Here is a 20,776-nt window from a genome sequence, read left to right on the forward strand (position 1 = left end):
TTAATTTAATCCACTGCACATTTTGGTTTTAACTTTGAGGAAAAGCTGAATTGCTGTTCTTTCCATTTGTGATTTTGCAGTTTTGTTCATGCAGTGCTCTGAGCTAATGAAAATGACCCAGGTCAAGCTGGCTATCTCCTATCTGATTGGTTTCGGGGACACGATATTGCATTATTATAACAGAGCATTCCCTAAAGGCTCTAATCTCATTTTATGGCCTTATCTTGCCTAATAGGTTGGGTTTGTTGTAGAACGGAGAAGCACATTAGTGGGGCATGTGGTCTGCTCACTTCCCACCTCATACACAGCTGCCTTGAAGAATGGGTTCATTTTTGGTTAAAAGATGAGCTGCACAATAGAGAGAGGTTCAATTAATTTCTCCTCTCTTATAAATTTTGCACAATGGTTAATCCAATTTCCCCTTTGTGAGTAAGTTCCAAATAAGTAAATTTAATCCAAGTATTTCACATTCTGTAACACACATGTGTCAAACTCAAGGGCAAAATGTGGCCCTCCACGTCATTTTATGTTGCCCACAACAAGATAAAAATAAATAAAATGTCAGTTTATCAGGAGATACAGTTGTAGAGCCATTTTTTTTTTTTTTTTTTTTTTACATCTATGGAAATGTATATTTGATATTTGTAACATGAATAAGAAATTATAGTTAATGAACGAGTTAAAAAAGTAGTTGCATTTATTTTACATGTGGCCCTTTGAGAGCGACCATTTTGCTGATGTGGCCCTTGGTGAAAATGTGTTTGACGTCCCTGCTTTAACAAAATATATATTTATATATTTTTAAGTATAGTAGTTAAAAAATACAATATAATATAATATAATATAATATATATATATATATATATATATATATATAATATAATATATATATATATATATATAATATAATATATATATATATATAATATAATATATATATATATATATATATATATATATATATATATATATATATATATATTTTGTCATAGCCTGCAGTACTAGAGTAAATAGCTTTATCTATGTCCTTCTAATGTTTCTGTCTTTGTTCATCAATTAAACATAAATACACACTTCCAGTATAATAACTTCCACATCTGGAAAGGCGAGTGTTCTGGTGTTTCAGAACCCACTGCATCTAATTACTGATAGATTTTTAAAAGCCTTCTCCTACTTGTCCAGGCACCAAAGGCAACTGAGACAAGCGAGATGGGATACTGCTAAACGGGGACATAGGGAAAATGTAATTTCCAACACTGAAACTTCACTCCTCACAAAACATCAGAGAATTCAATCAACTTAAATACAGAGGCAAATACAGACGTAAAGTGCAGTAGTGCATCTCCATTTTATCATCCAATAAGCCAGCTCATATCAGTATCATTGATTTCTTGGAGGATGAAACTATATGTGAAACTCTAGGTATCACTACATTGGTGGTTTGGACCATGAGAGCTGGTTTTGCTGACACACTGTACTGACAGCACTGAAACTTCAATATGTCACAGGAGTTGTCCATCAGGGACAGAGAGGTTGGCACTGTAAACAAATTGTAATGCATACAGCGAGGAAATGGTTTTGGATGCATTCCCAGACAGACTTAATTCAGGGTTTGGAAAAACAGCCACAGCTTGTAAAACCAGAGAAACGACAAGAAATTTGGGTGAAAATCGTGAAAGACTGTAATCAAGCTTCACATACAAATTATGCACAGCGAGTGGTAAATATATGGTTTATTTACTATAGTGGAAATGGGAAAGTTGATGGGAGGGACGTGAAAGGTGTGAATGATAAAATATTTCTGAGTTGTCATTTTTGTGAAATAAAAATTCTAAGTGCACCCGCAGACGCATCATCCTGCAAGAAGCCCCTTCACTACTATCCACATCCTCCCACCGGTGGACGAGACCTGGACATCCAACAGCAGGCTCTGCTCCAGGAACAACAGCTCACACTGGAGCGCATGAAGGGGAGGGACATGCAGCAAAACTATATGAATATTCATAATTACATATGTAGAACTGGGTTTCAGAACTATGAAAAATGAGCACCGTTGCCAAAGTGATTAACAATTTAAAACAAAATACATCTTTTGAATGGGAAAAGTCTTCAAAACAGAACAGAAGCTGAAAACTATGATTATTTGTTTATTAAAATTGAAAAGAATGTTGCTCATTTCTTGTCTTGTTTTTGGATGAAGAGGATATTCCGTCTTATGTGAGTAGGATAAAAATGTGGTGTCACTCTAAAGGGAAATATAAGGAAGCTAATAGCAGTTTTCTGTTTATATCAAAGAAATCCAAGCAATGAGTGTGAAAAGCCATTGCCAGCGGACTCTAGGTAACCCTAACAAACTCCTCCCCTTTTCACATACACCATTGTAACTTGTTGTGTAGGGATATGTTTGTTGCTCCTCTCCAGATGTTTACAGTTGTGAGGAAGACTTCCCTCGTCACTCTTCAGCGGTGTCCAAACAGAGCTCCTCACACCCCTGGAGACATGACTATGATGTATTGCACTGCCAAGTCATTTTTAGCCTCAGGTCAATGTGATCTGAGCTACTGAAGTACCTGAGGTCAATTTGTTCGATTTGTACAGGAGGAGGCCGTTCATGTGGATCAAACGGATCACTTTAAGTCAGATGACCTGCTCCGATCTTCAGACAAAATTGTAAACCATGTTAAGTAGAGGCAAAGACATAAGCCTTCATCAGGACAAACTTAACATTTAAAAATACAAATTTAAATAGTGAAGCTTTAACCATGTGTGCTCCATAGAACACTAGTGTGATGATGAAGAGAACCTCTTAACTGTGCGCTCCTCCTGCTCTGCCCGGGAGAGGCCTGTCTCCGTGGGGACTGTTGCCATGGAGCCATGGCTACGAACAACATCAGAACCAGAGCACCCTGACTACAGGAGACCAGGCAGGAGGCACATCTGATTTATACAAAACCTATATTTAGCACTTTATCACAAGATAATAAGCGCTTTGTTTTTCATTGTTACTTAGTTGCCACTTTCTTTATACCTTTGTAAATAACTTTAATAATATTTATATGGGAAATATGTAATATATTATTTTCCAATAAATTTAATCTTTAAAGTGCAAAGTTGTGGTTATAATGTAAGAAATAAGGGTATAAAATCTTTAAAATCAACCAAGTTCAAAAACTTTATTGACCTAGAACCTGATTAGAATGCCAGATGATGTATAGTACAGAAAGTTGTACATAGTCTTTTGCCACATAGAAAACTTTACATTGCTGTATCATATACATTTTGTTTTCTACATCCATGAGCAGGAATGCATCCCAGTCATACTTAAAGCACAGCTAACTATTTAATGTTCTCTATACATCTTTCCCCCCAAACCAAAGCAAAAAACATTAAATATATTATTAACTTTTGATTTTGTACACAAGAGTGAAAAGTAAAGTCAAACGTGGAAACCTATTGGTGATTGAAAAGCAGCTAGTATCAGCTCATCTTAAACATCTTCCAGTTTTAGAAGTGTTGCGTTAAAAAACTAAGAACAAATATAAAATGGAATAATTTAACCCTTCAACTTTCCATGATCATCTTCAATCGGCAAGAAATGGTGAGGTCAAATAAATTATCACAAAAGTAAAATCTCCAGTGCATTCAAAAAGAGATCAAGTGCAGCAAATCCAGACAAACAATAAACAAAAATAAATGAAATCTAGTGTTATTATTATAAGTTTATATTACATTACAGCGGCAGATCTGTACAACTAGTTTCACTCAAAATGTCCATTACTAATGTTAGCATCAGCTGTGCAACTTAAAGCCACACCATCCAGATTTTTGCATGTTGTTGAAACCACTCATTTATTACATGTTATAGATACAGTAAGAAGCACACGTTTTGGATAATATTTTTCCTTCAATTCAAAAGATATGGATTACTGTCTATTCTGTGGATCAGTAGTTTCTCCAGAGGCAGCGCTACACAAGATTTCACCGCGACTCCTTTCGAAAGACATATGGGTGGTTGGTGACGGGAGCTGAGAGAGGGGGTGGTAGTCAAGTGTGTTCAGCATAAAACATGGAGGTACTAGTGTTTTTGGGAGCATCACTGGGCCTCCTCCCCTACCTCCTCTGCCAACTCAGTGTCCGTCTCCTGGGAGGGTTGGGGGTCCTGCTCAGGCTCAGGCTCAGGCTCTGGCAGCTGCGCAATGTGGAAAACCAGACCGATGCGGAGATAAAACTTCCGCAGGACGGCCCGTAGCTCAGGGATCAGGTCGAACTGCATGATCTCGCACAGTAGAGGGTAGTATCTGGATGCATGGGCTTTAAACTGAAGGTGGAGAGAGAGAACAGGTCAGGTCAAAAGCACATTTTAGTAAGTTACTGATCTGATTGAACTGTAAAAATATGTTCTGATTAGAGGACACGTTAGAATCACTACTTCCTGTCCAATTTTATCTCTATGGAGGTGTTAAAAAGTACACAAATACAATGAATACTTCACCGGAGGACTCATCTGTGTTTTGAAGAGGAGATGTTTGTGTCTCAAGGCAAACATCACCTAACGCTAATGCAAAATTTGAGGCATAATAAATATTAAAACACCACAAATTGAAGTATGCTACATATAAAATAATTGAATAGTCTTTATTTTAATTAATTTGAATTTTAACTGGTTGTTTATTTTTTGTTTTCTGATTTTTATTGACGTGCTAGCTTAATAGTCATGAATAATTCTTAAATCGTTATGCTTATTCTCGCACTGAAATTTGATAATATAATTGTGACACCCTGTTGTGATGATTGTTGTGAGGGGAAACAAAAATTCTCAATTCGAGGTATCAGTTAATTAATATTGCGCACACCAAGTTGTTAGGATAAGATATGTTAAAGTTACATACCCTTTCATCGCTGATTTTTAGCACTTTAGTGAGGAAGAGCAGCAGTAGGTTTGTCCAAGCCTCTCTGTGGCTCTCGGAGGTCAAGGCCAAGAAGTATGCTACAGCCTCGCTACACACACTGCAACACAACACAATTAGTTAATTTAACAAAGGAGAAATAGCTTAGTATACACAAAGAAGACATTGATTTTCTATGGCTCTCATTTTTGTTAATGATGCCCACATTTTACCATTATATTAAAGCACTGAAGTCTTTATAATAGGAAACTATGAAAACTATAAAAAATAGAGTTAACATGGATCACTCTGCTCTTGTGTTTGGTTGAAAAAAGTAGAAGAGGCAAAGAGGAGCATGGCAGCTGTTGATAGATTGACACAGACATGACAGTGAAGCTGACTGAACAATCAAATGCAGGCTCCTCTGACAGTGTACATACTTATGCTTACAGAACCATCAGAGATCAGAATCTACAGTCTGACATCAAAACAGAGCAGGTGTGGACAGACTCTTAATAAACACTTACTGACACAACAGTAACAGAAGCCTTTGGAGTATAGAGAAATTACTGTTTATAAGCAGTGTTTTAGCATTTCCTACAGCATTTGCATGTTTAATTTATGTCTGGTGGAGGGTCTATAACCTGCATGTCTCCTTCAGGATGTTATAGAATAGCTTTGCCTGGTTCCACAGTATGGCATTGGCATTAGGTCTGTCACGATAACATAACTGGACAAAAACTATGGAGTGACGATTCACATTTAGTGTAGCTCATTAGTCCTAGCCTACAATCAGAAATCGTAGGTGTGTTTCAGTGTAGCTAGCACTTCCTTTCAGATAGATAACATCTTTACTCCTACAACTTTTTGTCCATTTGACAGATTTGAGAACTAAGGGATTACACAGACAACACTGAATGCCATTATGTGTATAGTATTGTTAATGAACATGAGCAGCAATACATAAATGAAACACAAAAAGTTCCCGGTAATGCAAAGCAAAAGTACCCAAGATAAGCCCAAAGCAGAAACAGGTGTCGAATTAAAAGGTAGACTATGGAATGTAATTTACATGAAAACGTGACTGGTGTGGGTTAGAATAGCCAACAGTTCAACTCATTCAACACATAAATAATGCATATTCACTTCTGTCCAAACAAAAGCGCTGATGGAACACTGCGGAAAGACCACTCTGAATATATCCATTACGTTCCAATTACAACCTACACAGGACTTCAGCAACCATTACTTTTTCAATACTCTCTAATTTAGAACGCATTTTCCAGCATCCACTCAAATGGATCGTTCCAGTCTACAATAAACACGTGTGTCACAGTAGTGTTTAACTCTGAAAATGACACGTTTTGCCAGGAAATTCAAACATCATCATTATAGGCTGAGAGATGATGCAAGTGTCTTTTGTGTGATCAGGCTGACCAAAAAATAGTGTAGGCCGAGTCAATATAAAATAAATAATACAATGGAGACATGGGATGATATTGAAATTTGGTGTTGCGATTATCACGGCCAAAATATTTGCGATTAATGATTATATCACGATAATTATTAAAGTTACTGACAGTTTGAAACAATCTTATGGATATGAATAATAATAATTTTAATATTAAGGGCTGGCTTACATATTTAAAAAACGGTTATAGTACTGTACTTGGTTATAAGTGACAACAATAAGACATTGGTGTTCATATCTGTATACATTACAACGTGCAATGCATTTTTATTGTAGTTTTAATTTTTTGTACTATTCACTGTGAACCAGATATTCTGTGTTCTTAATAAAGACTGAATTGCACCGAGTAGAACAATGATCTAGACGAGATTATCATGGAAAAGTAGTTTTTTTCTGCACATTCTGGTGATATGTTGCTGATCATCTCTGTTGAAGGTTTATCATGATTATGTAAAATATCACACGATCAATTATTGTCTACCCTTATCATGATAAACGATATTATAGTTTATTGTCCCATCCCTAATAGAAACATACAAACAAGCCTACAGATTTTGGTGAACGAGTTTGTTGTTTGTGTGTGTCTGTGTGTGTGGGGGTGTGTGGGGTGTGTGTGTGGGTGTGTGTGTGTGTGTGTGTGCGCTAGTGTTGTCCTCACTTGAGCAGTCGTCTCTGCACTTCCTCCCAAGCATCCTGTCGGCTCTCGTCAGTGTACATCCGAAAAAGGATCCGCAGGCCACATGCCAGGCTGCTGGTCTCCTGCTTCAACAGGTTAGGCTTGGACTTCCCCTTGAAGCCTTCAAAACACAGTCAGTCATATGTACACTGATGTATCATTGTAGATCATATACATGATTTAATGCTGTGCGACAGGGCAAAACACTTACACTCTCACTAGCTTTAGATTGTCTTAGGATGAAATGTAACTTTATTCTGACAGTTCACACCTCACTGTCATTGGTTAAATATGTATTTTTAAATATGTAATGCACTCAATTGACAAAGCAGGCCAATAGAAGAAATGGGAGTCTGCATGTGTTATGCATGTGAATACACATGTATTATACAGAAAAGCACAAAATCACAATTTACAATCTCTACAAATTGGCAGACCATCATAGGGTCAGATCCATTTAATATCCAGTTAAATTTTAGAGGTAGTTTTAGGTTGTGCACCTCTATTACAAATGAGAAATACATTTTCATTTAGACTCACCAGCTTTCCAGAGTAGAGTCCGCTGCTCGTTGTTGGAGTTGAAGGCCTTAGCAAAGTGGTGTGACTCAAGGAGACAGTCCAGGAGTTTGAAGAGCTGCTGTGAGGTCAAGTACCGGTACATGCCCTGGTCTTGTGTCTCCACTGGAACATCTGCTGCGTACACAGCATCCCTCTGCAAATACAACACAAACCATGAAGTATTCTGTGTTGTGCTTCGTCTTGGCACTACTGTGGAATTTGTGGTTTTTTTTTTTTTGGTTTTATGATAAAATGTGAAAGGTTGAATTAATAGCTTATATGACTCAGATACAGATGCTTATGCAAACTAGTAATAGTAGTAGTAGTAGTAGAAGTAGTAGTAGTAGTACAGTGTTTCTTTCTGCTGTTTATTTATTGCAGCTCATGATTTTTTAACAATATTGCATTTAGAATAGGTTTTGTGGTATAAATCTGTTCTTGGGTTGTTGTGTTAGTGGCATAAATTAGTATTAGTATCAATATTATCATTGAGTGATATATTGCTGAAGTAAATTTAAACAATATTTAACATTTGTTATCATGACAGGCCTATTTATAGATGTGACATATAATCTATAAATTTTACATAGCATTTTGGGGGAAGCTACTCACAGGGTGTGAATCACAGGAAACCAACTGTCTAACACTATCCCAGACACTTGATTCTGTGTCATGGTACATTTTCAGGAGTGACTAAAAATCAATAATAGTAGTAGTATTAACTCATGGTCTGAAATCAAGTACAGGCCTTTTAAGATTCAAACTAAACCAGGCTTGGTGTTGTGAGCAAATATGTTTTCTTATTGTAAAGATCTACAATAAAAGACATAAAAAGCATCACAGCAAACATTTAATCTCACTGTACCTGGGCAGCTGCAAAGTTCTCAGCATCTTCCTTCTTACTGGTGGCTGGAAAGAAAACAATGTTGTCGATGGTCTGGATGAGCTCCAACTGCACCACACACTTAATGAGCAGAGCCGTGAACAGCCGCTGCTCCTGGGCTTCTGCAGGGACACATTTGTAAATACATACACATAGACATAGAGTGAGGGGTTCTAAGAGAAATTAGGAGTTACTGGTGGAGTTCCTGGTCTCTGCCGCGCCCGAACTGTACTGGCTCTGACGACGGGTCTCCATGGCAACGCGGTCCGCACTGCTAAGGGAGAGCTGGTCATCGGAGCGCGACTGGATATCCACGGACTTCTGGGAAACGGTGTCCTGAAAGCAAATTGACAAAGTTGCCAAATATAAAACATGAAGACAAATGCACTCAGATTTAAGGTGTTTGTAGGGAGAAGCTATTATTAATAATAATTAATCTATGCATTTCTCTCACCAGTTGTTTTTCAGACAGATTCAGTGAGGCAAACGACTCTCCTTCTGCTCCTGCTGGTCTCCATGTTAACAAGCTGGGAACACAAATAGCCATCGCTTAGATTAGAAGAGCGGTTCTCTAACCTTTCACACCAAGTAGCACCAAAGAGAATAATTAGCTCTTCGAGTACCAAACTCGGACTATATCAAGCCTAATGTCTAAGATGAAACAAAATCATGGATAAAGTAGTTCTGAATAATGATTAATCCAAAATGAGACAAAAACATCTCTTAATAAAGGAAACACTGCAGACTGCGTACAGCCCTGTGTACCACCAGAGGCAGCTCACATAACAACAGAGGTACAAGTACCACAGATTGTATATTAATCTAGGAAATATATTTTTTATTCTAATCCAGTGTTTCTCAAACTGTTTTGAAAATAAATAATAAAGATTCTTACGCATGGGGGATGGTTGTCTTAAATATGTCCAACATGCAGTTACATGTCTTATCCCATGTCTCCAGGGAGAACTTCTCTCCATTCAAAATAACTACATTCTCTAAACAGTTGGTGCCTGAGCGGGCCAGCTGCTCATTATCTGCTCACACAGACACAGAGGAAAACAAACAGGGTCAAGAAGAAGAAGTTTCTGAAAAGAACCTGCTAAAAACGACGTGCGTTTGCTCTGTACTTACCCTGCTGCACACACCAGTACAGCTGAGACAGGATGTCGTCCAAAAGCACATCGTTCAGGGACTCAAAGTATTGTGTGAAAACGTCACAAATGGCATAAAGTGCATGGTTACAAGTGGTTGTCATCCACTCTGCTTTCTGTCAAATACAATCAATACAAGTGTTACATATTATAAACAGTATCAACTATACAAAAAAGTATCTAGTTTTAAATTGTATGTACCTCTGTCTGCTGCTCTGGCAACTTCATATTGTCAAAGATCCTAAAGACAATCCGGAACAAATCTTGCCACCAGTGTTTTTCAAAGGTGTGGCCGTACGTCTTCATCACTTCAAACATCACTGTTAGCCCCCTAGGAAAGCAAACTTCTAATTAATTTCAAGTTTTTTAAAGTTTGTTTTAAGTTCAGTGAACAAATGCTAAATATTCAATAAAATTTTATTTATGTAGCACATAATACAACTTAAGCTGCTAAAGTGCTTCACATAAACAACAACAAACAAGGACAGATATACATAAAATACGACACATGGGCAAAGAACAATAAAACAATAAAACACCATAATATCCTGCCTAGTTAGAAGCAAATGCCAGGGAGAAGAGGTGGGGTTTTAGTCTGGTCTTATGAAATAATATCTACACATGAAAATTAAACTGTGTAAAAAAAAAAAAAAAAAGAGGTAAAAACAATATGAACGCATTGTCTCAGTATGGCTCAGTAATAGAAAGGCACAGTTGACCTCCGCCTACCTGGTCCTCACATCCAGTTTACACCTGTTGATGATGCATGAAAGCTCGAAGAGAATGGGGAACCAGCCGCGCACCCACACGCGGTCCTCCGGCGCTACATTCATGTCATCACTGGTATAGTCTTTGAAGGCCTGTAAGAAAAGAAATACATCTTCACTGCATAGCTCAATGTAGACCATTAATCCTCCCACACAAAACACATTTCCACTCAGTTTGTATGTACATGTGAATGAGAAACACTATATAGACTTAAATGGTATCCCCCGGCCCCCTGAAGGCACCACCCACAAGAGAGCTACTGTTATGTGCAAATAAAAAACAAAAACAATTTGGGTAGAATATCTAATTGTGATTTTTTTTTTTTCTTGACAAGCATAATTTGCCATTTAATTTACAGTTTAAAATCCTGATTATGTTCCTCCAATGGATAGCTGCACATCACACTGGCAAGTAGCAGATTTTTTTTCCCCCCCATTTGTACCAAAATGACTACAACACTTCTGAATCATATGCGTATCACAGATTATGAAAACGGGAATCAATTAGCAAAATTGCGTCTTAAAAATAAGCAATTAAAGATTGCTCAAACATGCATGACTCACTCTAAATACAACTTCAGGTGAGTAAATGGTGAGGGGAAACAACTATAACATGGTAAAAAGCTCTGAAAAGTCGATTTTGCATAATAGGTGTGCTTTAAATAAATGTGATTTGCCAATTATGACCATTCAACTTGCAGTTTAAAATCTGTATAATTCTTCAGCTCTAATGTGAAATAAATTATCTACTAATGAATGTAAATGTCCATAAGACATAAATTCTACAAAAATAAGTGTTTGGTGTGGTACTAGCCTGTGGTCTTTCGGACACGTATTTGGCACAGTGTCGGATGAGCCGGATGGCCTCCATGCTGGTGTCTGGAAACGAGGCATTACAGGCAAATTCTGACAGACACTTCACAGCATCTTGGAAGGAGTCTATGGTGGCCGCAAAGTGCTTCTCAAATACATTCGCTGAAATAAAAAATAAGATTAAAAGAGTCAAAGTTTACAAAACAAAAACATCTCAAGTCACAAATTATAGATGACTTGTTTCACTTACTGACGATATGGCCGGTGGTTTGGAAGGCCAGCTCCACAATGCTTTCATCCTGGTCAGAAGCGGCCAAATGGAAGACTGAAAAGATATTCTTCCAACCAGAGCGAATGTTTGCTGCTTGTGAGTTCACCATCTGAGCTATACAGCGCACAACCATGTCTCTAATGGTGGGGGATCTGTGAGGAGAAGAATCCAGATAAGTGGCAAGTTTGAAATTTTAATTAGAGAAAGTAAAGTGGGAGGTGGGTAGTAGTCTGGGTAATTTAATTTACTTGAGGCACCATACTTTTACTTCTGCTTAAGTAGTATTTAGTTTGAAGTGACAATTAACTTGAGTAAAAGTTTTGGTTACTAGTCCCACTGGGAAATGATCCACAAGTGATAAAAAACTGTGCGTGAACCTCTGCACTCCTTACAACTTATCTTCAAATATGATTGGATTTTTTTTTCTATCTACCTCTTTGGAAATACCAGACTTACTTACAATTAACTTAAATATATTTAACTCCAAACTGTACTCAAGAAATTTCTCCAAATATTCTTTAAAAAAAACATTTTTACTCTTACTTGAGTACTTACTTGCGTCATTACCTTTTACTTCTACTTGAGAAATATTATTTTAATGTGACATTACTCTTGCTACTATGCCCACCTCTGACTAAAGGTAAGTATCACAAAATGTTCATTTATTGAGGGAAGCTGTGTCAATTAACTTTAAAAGCTTCTGATAACATTCTCAGTGGAAAGATAACAATTATTTCAGTTGTCTTGGCGAAGTGGGTTTTACTGCAACAGTTGCCATAGTGAAGAGCTCTCCTAATGGCTCTGTAGTTATGAATGAGGAAGAACACGCACAGGCACACACACAGGCACACACACAGGCACACACACAGGCACACACACACACCACACACACAGGCGCACACACAGGCGCACACACGGGCGCACACACAGGCACACACACAGGCGCACACACAGGCGCACACACAGGCGCACACACAGGCGCACACACAGGCGCACACACAGGCGCACATACAGGCGCACACACAGGCACACACACACACAGGCACACACACAGGCACACACACACACAGGCACACACACACAGGCAGCTGCTCATCCACCCGGAGGAGGGCAGAGTTAGTCTAATGGGCCGAAGCTGCAGGGGTTGTTACGTGGCCACTTGCCATCTCCTCCTCAGACTGCACGGTGGGCGGACTCACATGCTGCTGCTCTCATTCACGTCAGTGAAAAGTCCTGTCAAACATGCTTTGTGATAATACTAACAGCAGGACCTTAAACAGCAGTGGTTCTCAAACTTTTCACACCAAGTACCACCTAAGATGGTATTTAGCTTTCAGTGTACTGCCAGATCAAAATCCAGACTACATCAGGTCTAAATTGGGAGTGAACATGGTCTTAAATGCATGCATAAATAAAAAAAAACAAACAGTCAAACTGCAGAGGGCCTTCATACCTGGAAGCAACCAGTGTACAAGCAAATGCATACTTAGACAAGTTTAATGCCATACTGTAGCACAGTGTTTCTCAAACTATGCTATCACTATGGAAACAAGCTGATGACACCATTAAGCCAAGTAACGGGTCAGATGAACATATGTAATGTAGACATATTTAATGCCATACTGTGAAAAATTCCAGGAAAAGTAACACATATTCATGGAGACGAAGCAGGTGAAGAAAACCTGCACAGTGTACTTTTAAATGAAATAGGACTTGTATAACTATAGAAAGAAGTTTTAGAGGAAGGAACAGTCAAAAGAACAATTTGTTCAGTTTCAATGCTGATGTGCAGTAAACAAGTGAGCAGCACAGATCCTCAAAGGAGCAGAGAGAATGAAAGGCCAAACTGTGAGATAAACAGGAGGAGACAGAGGCCGGGGAGGCCAAAGTGACTGCTGCACTGAATCAGACTGTCGGCAGCCAGAGTAGAAATTTTAACCAGTCACACACAATACAGGCTTTGTGCTTTCAAAGAAACATGAGCCCCTTTACCTGTTCTTTTTCATGATGTGCTCAAAAGGCCGAAGGAAGTCTTTCTGGAATCTGAAGTTGGCCAGCTCGCCCTTCTCCAAAAACTTCATCGACAGCTGCCTAAGAGAGTCCACTGCAAAGATTGCGACGTCCTCATTGGTGTTACAACCAACCTATAAAATGATACCAAATGCCGGTTTCATAATAAGAAGATATAAAACTTGGTGTACTGTAGGTTAATTCCAGGTTTAGTCCCAAAATATCATATTAAATATCCTGCTAAATATCCTTTCATTAATGTATTCTATGCCACTTCTGTCTTCTCTGTATCTTGTTTAGCTGTAAACTGGAACGCTATTACAAATAAATGAACCATAAATCACTTTAGCAACCTTTTTATTTTTCCAATTTCAACCCCAAGGATGAAGACGCCCAGTCCTTTTTGAGTGCCTCTCTTGTTGTGTTTTTACCTTATTAAAGTGGTCTCCAATGACCTCCCATATTCTGGACCACTGCAGCCTGATGCGCCCCATGTTGTAGTAGGAGATCTCCACTATTTTCTGCAGGCTGAACATTCGCGGGTGTGTGGGCGAGGCCAGCTCATCCATGGACACAGCACACAGCCAGCGCACGAAATCCACTGATAAAACAAGACGAGCGAATAAATGGTTGTCTCGGAGTGAACTGAGTCATTTTAATCAAACTAGAAAAAGCTTGTTTTTGAGAGAATAGATGTCTGAATTATCTAGTCTTACCTATTGCGTTACCATCCAGTCTGGTGGAGCCTGTGAATATTCTGCAGCACAAGGGACAGAAACGTTGCTTAAACTTGTAAATTATAATGTAAAAAGTGTGATCTAGTGAAAATTACCTGTCTACAGCTACCACCACACTCTGGGAACTGGTCTCTCCAATTGACTCTTGGATGCTAGCAATCTGTTTTCTATCCACTGTCCCACCAACTACATAATTAGAGATCAATTTAAAAATTATGTAAAGTAGAAGCATATTTGATCATATTTGTGTGCACTTGAATAGACTCTCACCTAGTCCCAGATACTCATCGTTGGTCTGTTCCTTGGTGCTAGTGATGAAGCCCTCTTTGCCCCGTACTGTCCCTGAGATGTAGCGGGCTTTCACCCCTGTACCAATGAGCTGAGCCAACTCCAGCTGACTGATGCACTTCAAGATCTGAAGAATAATACAAGAGTGGCACAGACTGAGCATCAGGAGAAATCGAAAACAAAGGCTTTTCTATTCGCTTTATTCCTACATTCATTGCATAGAAAGCACTGAAAAGCAGATTCATATTTCAAAAATGTACAGTACAAGTGATACTGTTCAGAAAGCTACCGCTGCAGGCAAAAAAAAAGTTATACTATTTATTATTGTTTTAAAAATATTGTCGTAAGCAGGTTCATGTTTTTGAGTGTCCTCTTCTGCTTATGCACACAGCAAATGATACACTTTTGGTGCTTTATGATTAGCATTTTTTGGAGAAGGAGGGATACAACAATAAATGCCACTCGAGTACTTTTGCACTACTGACCTCATGCCAGGAGTTGCCCAGGTAGTTTCCGTCAGTATGAGCCACAGTGATGAGGGTCTTGATAGTGTCTATGTTTTTCTGCTTCATTTCAGCGATGCCAGAACTTGCCGTCAACAAAGTAAACCGCGCTAGAGCCTGGACATAGGCGTCTCGCTCCAACTGTTACAGAGAGACAGTTATTACACAGTTCAATTCAAGGTCATTTTACATTACTGTCAGGGTGACATACTTGTATAGAGAAAATACATGCTATCCTGATGGCACAGCGGATGCCCTCCAAACACAGAGAGGCCACCTCAGTGTCATCACAGTCTTGCAGACCCACGCTGAATGCAGCCAAGAAGGGAGTCCACGCCAGCTGGAAGAGTCCAAACTGTTAGTCCCGTGTCTGGTACACTCTGTCCTGTGTGTGGATGAGCAGTGCGTGAGGTGTAAGGGAGGTGTGAGGGTGTGTTACCTTGAACATGGGTCTAACGTGCTCCAGATGTGTGGCGCTGGTGAACGGGGCCTGGACGTGGCTCACAGCCTCCATCAAAGCTTTGGCCGTTTTTGCCATTTGCTCCATTTCCACATTGTACAAGAGGCGCCGCTGCTTCTCACTGGCTACACCTGAGGGATTAAACATCAAACACACACATTGTTCAGAACTCACTAAGGTTATTGTAATATCCACAATAAGGCAACGGGTGATACTAAGAAAGTATTCCTTTGTTGTCCACAATGAATTCCATACCAAAAATGTCACATCTAAAATAGTCTAAAACACACATACAACAAAGATTTTCAAGGACAATAAAGTGTACAGAATGGCATGTCTATCAACTCTTAAAGGGATGAGATAGTAAACAATTATACATTTAATGCAATAACAAGAGCAGACAATAATCGTTTGTGGTACATGTTGTGTAATCATGCAAATCACCAAACAAGATAATTGCCATTACACCATCAGATTGTGCAGAAAAAAGCTACTTCTTAATGATGTTCTGTAGATTGTTGTTGTTTCAATTTTAAAAAACAGCTTGTAGCTTGTTTAAACATGGAACTTATTCATAATATCAAAATGATAAATATTTGTATTGTATCCATACTATTTTCAAACTGTACATTTCGATGATTATCGTGGCATGATCATTAACTGCTGTTATTTTGGACTAAATATCAAAATATTATTATTAATTAGTATTACAGATGTTTTGTGTACTACAGGAACAGTCAGTAATGCATGTGCAACTAAAACTGTCCACACACTCATTTGAAAACTCCGCTAAACAGAAAAAAAACAGCACCTCATATCAAGAGATTATCAACAAAAAGGTTTAGGCCTGATGGAAAAGGCTGTTATCAAAAACAGCAGAGAGTAGCGCACTTACTCTGTTTGTTAGATTTCATGGTGAGCTCCTTGGTCTCCTTCATGGCAATCTTCTTCCCTGCGATCTCATCATAGATGGCAGACAGATACTCCTCCGGCAGATCTTTGCTGTCGTTAATCCCCCGGTTCATCTTGATGTATTGCTCTTTGGACATTTTATTCTTCACCTTGAGACACAAAACAATTGAATGGGTCAAAAGTTATCCGTGTGCTTTCAGTGATTTGTGTTAAGATGCAATCAAAAACACTTCCCACAAAATGACTACTGCAGTGCTCACCTGTGGACTGTGGAGATCTGTCGTCAGCATAATGATGGAATAGGCCAGGACGTACGCTGTGTCAGCACTGGCAAAGAGCGTTTGTCTAAAAATGAACAATAAAGTTAAATCAAAAGATGAACACCAGCCAATTCAGTAGCCAGATTAACACTTAGCAAGTTAGCATCAGGTCTACTTTCCCACCCCTGATTGCATTCAAGATATCTCGCTGCAAATTTTTCCATAAGTCGATCAATCTTCTGGGCCTCTCCCGGGAGTCGAAAGCCCTCCAAGAACATCCTCAGAGCCGACACAAAGTCTTTGCCCTGGAAGTCCATTTGATCCACGTAGGCATACATCACTTCTTTATTAAACCGGTCATTGTCCCCCAAGAACTCTCCGACCTGAGTCTAACAAAGCAATAAAACACTGAATGAGTTCATATAAAAAAAACACTGTGATTAGTGATTAGGTCATTAAATCCCAGAACACATCTTCATAAATGCTCTCCAATGAATCTGTGGTTTCCAAAGTAGCAAATCATAACAGATTGTGTTGAAAAGTCTGAAGACACTAATAAAGCACAACATGAATCTAATCAAATATAATTATTCTATTACATTTATTATATTTATACAACCTCTGCATTAAAACAACTTTTAATAATCCACTGTCCCGCTACTAAATTAATATAACTGAATTATTTCAAAATGTCTGTTCAAGGTGAAAAGAAAGCAAATGTTCATTAAGTGCCATCTGTAGTTTGAGTGATTTTTATAGCGCTGTATACCAAGATCTGTCATGGTGAAGTTATGAGCTAGAGGAAGAATGATCTGGTATATCTGAATATCTGTCTTGTTCATGTTCAACAATAAATTAGCAAAAGGCAAATTTACTGAATCAAGCCTTTCTTCTTGGTGCAAAAACTGTGCAAGGTCCTCCGGCGTGGTTCCCAGCATGCCTTGCTCCTGCAGATACTGGATTCCTCTCTTTGGCTTCTTGTTAAATCTATAAATTACACAGAGCAGCAGTGTTAGTATAGCAAACCCCATTATTGCAACAACATGATTAATAATTGAAGTGACGTGTTTGGGGGTAAACATACAGGTCTATGCCTTGCTCGATTATTTCCTTCTGCTGTTTTAGGACCTCAAACTGCTCCGGGTTGTCAGTGCCGGACATTTGAGTGCTGTAGCTTCCGATGCCGGAGGATGCGGTGGAGTCCAAAGAGTTAATGCTCCCATAGCGGTTTATAGTGTCTGGGGCCTTTGTCTCTGTGTTGTCCTGCTCTAATGGTTTCTCTTGACCTATGGGAAAGCACATTTACACAATAAAGGTAAAAGTATTAGCGGATAGGGTTATCAAAAGGATCAATACCCAGATACTAATATAAATAATTTAATCTAATACCAAACTAGTATCAAAACCAGATACAGATTTGATATTGAAAAAAACAAAACAAACAAACATAAATACAGAAAAAAATTGACCATTCCTGAATAGTTTTAGAATTAGAAGATCACATGAAAATATTAAAAAGAACTAATATTATTTTGTGTTGAAAATTATATTCTTGTCTTAAAAATATCTGTGTAATCCCTCAGTCGTCCAGGTCTGATCCATAGCAAAAGACCAAGTTTAAATCTGTCAGCTGGACAAATCATTGTAAGAGTGAAGAGGCCCCTTCAGAGAGATCTAAGGCAGTGGCCACCAGCAATCTGACCAGAACTGAAGAAGCGGCTTGGATGAGCAGCGAAACATCTTCACTCTTACAACAATTTGTCCAGGTCACATCTTCGTCTTTTGCTTGTCCTTAAAAGAATACAATCCTTAATGTCAAAATAGGGTAAAAATTTGAATTTGAAATCGTGACGAAACCATTAGTGGAGTAATATCACTGGAAGGGTGGGTGATATGGCAGTAAACAGTAAAATTGAATCATGATGTGATTTTTCTCCACCCACTCTTTAGATAGAGCAGGATGGAGGCAGACCAGAGACTGAAATTGGCAGATCTATCCATCATGTGAGTTACGATTTTTTAGAAGCCCATAGCTTTAGCAACATTCTCTCACATAAAGAAATATATGATAAATTTACCTTGTGAGCAACAAAAATTGCAATATGCTTTTTTTGGCCAAATTTGAAGTAAGTTAAGTAAGTAGTTTTTAAAAAAGAAGGGAAGAAGGGTATTTAAGAGACCATAGAGCTCCAGGCATTTATTTCCATGTTCTAGTGAAATCACAAAGGTAGGAAGAAGTCTTTTCTCAGCACGCAGAAACTCATCTAAGAGGTTTTGAAAATGAACTGACACAAGCAAGAACGAATGCAGCAAACGAAATGAGAAACTGTAACAAAAATGGGGTGAAACGACCCTGGGGCTGGTTTAAGAATTATTGCAGACAGAAAGGGTAGGCACTCTGCTGTTTGCTCTCACTAAAACTGCAATGGGCCATGTTTATTTACAAAGAGCAGGTGCAAGCAGAGCACGGAGAGAGAGAGGCATGGGGCATTGTAAGAGGTGGATTATCTAAAAGCTTCAGGAGGTGCAGTTAGAACTAGGGGCTGGAAAAGGGTGTTTTTTAAGCCGCACAAGAATGATGCCTGCTGGAGTGTGGCCATAGCTACCTAGGGTCTTATTACTCATTGGAAACTCTCTAAAACATTTAAGACAGTGGCGGAGCTATTTAAGTTGGTTGAGTATCTTCTTTGTGTCTATTGTTACAGGGAAAGGGACAAACTGGGCACTTTATCAGTTAAACAGAGCAGAAATAGTTAATAAATATGGGGGAGGATTTAGTACTATTAAGCTGTAAGGATCAGTAAAAAATACACAACACAAGGAAGTCTGTTGGAACAAGATCTAAAGTTAGAACAACATTCTCACAGCAACACAGTTCTAGCAAACACTGCAGACAATAGGACAGTTACCTGCTCGTGCTTTGGAGTTTTTCCAACATAATGAAACATATTTGAAAAGAAACAATTGAATGCATTGTGTTTAATACTTAAGACATGTTATTTCACCAGAATGTGAAAACGCAAACTTAGCCTTCAGATCAGTTTATTTGTAGGTAACACGTCTGTCTGAGCTGGTTAGTTATGACAGCTTAACCTAAGGGCAGCCGTTGTACTGCCTCAGTGACCTGTGGGATTGATTTCACGGCCAATTCCTAAACTTGCACTTTCTCTGCTGTTCCTTTGGCTAAGAAACTCTTGTAAGAAGAGAGCCAGCAGCTGTTTTTTTCCATGTTTTGCATGTCATATAAAGGTATTTTATATTGGCTTGGCCCAAAGTATTGTACTCTTCAACACCAAACTATAATATTACCGTCAGAGGGCTGCCCTGTGGGCATTTTCATGCTGTCCCCACTGGAACCCTGTATGATTTAGTTCGTGGCTCCGATGTTGATACTTAATTTATGTCAATGCAAATGGCTGCAAACTAATGTAAAACCGGTTTATATGTAAATTATAATTAAACAGAGCACTAAGATGAACTAACAAACATGAACCATTTAGATAAACACGTAGATGGACCTTACCAAGGCTGGTCTGGGAGTTGGGGTTCACATACTGGTCCTTACTCCATTCTACCATACATTTCAAAATGGACACTAGACATTCAAGGCCTTTCTTCCGCAGAGTCAGTTCCTGTAGAAACAGTATTACAGGTTCATTCTGTTATACGTTTACAGTTAGTTAAACCATATTATAGTTGTACCTGTAATGGTGTTGTGCCGAGCTCATGGCCACCACGGCCCTGTGCGATTTTTGACAGGTCATTGACCAAGCGTTCAAAAATATTGGCAGCATTCAAGTCACAATCATAATTGACATAGATGTCTACCACACTCTGGGCATCTGCAAAGCACATAATATTCAGCACCAGGTTAAATCACAGCTTTAACAGTGTTTCTGTTGAACACAGAAGAGACCAACACACCTGCACATATTCTGGTCAGGGTCTGGATTACCATCCACTTGTGGTCATAGGAGCTTGTCGAGGTCTCCAGGATGTAGAGGAAAATCTCTTTGAAGAATACCTGAAAAAGACACAGGACCATATGTGAATAACAAAAGCGAAACTACTACAGGCTTCTCAAACTGAATATAAAATGCAGAACATTGTATTTCACCAGAATCCATTTT

General features: G+C 38.7%; 1 protein-coding gene across 2 annotated transcripts in view; it reads right to left on the reverse strand.

Annotated features, from left to right (window-relative positions):
- Positions 1 to 3,140: 3,140 nt before the first annotated feature.
- arfgef1 (ADP-ribosylation factor guanine nucleotide-exchange factor 1 (brefeldin A-inhibited)) overlaps positions 3,141 to 20,776 on the reverse strand; it is a 41,895-nt gene continuing 24,259 nt past the window's right edge. For both annotated transcript variants that reach the window (XM_055229894.1, XM_033986155.2), the window contains 29 exons: positions 20,571 to 20,670; positions 20,349 to 20,488; positions 20,170 to 20,278; positions 17,731 to 17,932; positions 17,522 to 17,633; positions 16,830 to 17,035; positions 16,647 to 16,731; positions 16,370 to 16,535; positions 15,454 to 15,605; positions 15,226 to 15,354; positions 14,997 to 15,155; positions 14,494 to 14,638; positions 14,319 to 14,409; positions 14,203 to 14,243; positions 13,918 to 14,087; positions 13,469 to 13,620; positions 11,456 to 11,628; positions 11,207 to 11,367; positions 10,355 to 10,485; positions 9,827 to 9,956; positions 9,606 to 9,741; positions 9,370 to 9,508; positions 8,929 to 9,001; positions 8,669 to 8,810; positions 8,457 to 8,596; positions 7,574 to 7,745; positions 7,016 to 7,154; positions 4,890 to 5,007; positions 3,141 to 4,318 (listed from right to left, as the gene is read on the reverse strand). In XM_055229894.1, coding sequence (XP_055085869.1) covers positions 4,094 to 4,318; positions 4,890 to 5,007; positions 7,016 to 7,154; positions 7,574 to 7,745; positions 8,457 to 8,596; positions 8,669 to 8,810; positions 8,929 to 9,001; positions 9,370 to 9,508; positions 9,606 to 9,741; positions 9,827 to 9,956; positions 10,355 to 10,485; positions 11,207 to 11,367; positions 11,456 to 11,628; positions 13,469 to 13,620; positions 13,918 to 14,087; positions 14,203 to 14,243; positions 14,319 to 14,409; positions 14,494 to 14,638; positions 14,997 to 15,155; positions 15,226 to 15,354; positions 15,454 to 15,605; positions 16,370 to 16,535; positions 16,647 to 16,731; positions 16,830 to 17,035; positions 17,522 to 17,633; positions 17,731 to 17,932; positions 20,170 to 20,278; positions 20,349 to 20,488; positions 20,571 to 20,670 — 4,038 coding nt within the window. In that variant the 3' untranslated portion in view covers positions 3,141 to 4,093. The remainder of the gene's footprint in view (positions 4,319 to 4,889; positions 5,008 to 7,015; positions 7,155 to 7,573; positions 7,746 to 8,456; positions 8,597 to 8,668; positions 8,811 to 8,928; positions 9,002 to 9,369; positions 9,509 to 9,605; positions 9,742 to 9,826; positions 9,957 to 10,354; positions 10,486 to 11,206; positions 11,368 to 11,455; positions 11,629 to 13,468; positions 13,621 to 13,917; positions 14,088 to 14,202; positions 14,244 to 14,318; positions 14,410 to 14,493; positions 14,639 to 14,996; positions 15,156 to 15,225; positions 15,355 to 15,453; positions 15,606 to 16,369; positions 16,536 to 16,646; positions 16,732 to 16,829; positions 17,036 to 17,521; positions 17,634 to 17,730; positions 17,933 to 20,169; positions 20,279 to 20,348; positions 20,489 to 20,570; positions 20,671 to 20,776) is intronic.

This window comes from Periophthalmus magnuspinnatus, chromosome 20 (genome assembly GCF_009829125.3).
Source record: "Periophthalmus magnuspinnatus isolate fPerMag1 chromosome 20, fPerMag1.2.pri, whole genome shotgun sequence".
NCBI classification, from domain to species: domain Eukaryota; kingdom Metazoa; phylum Chordata; class Actinopteri; order Gobiiformes; family Gobiidae; genus Periophthalmus; species Periophthalmus magnuspinnatus.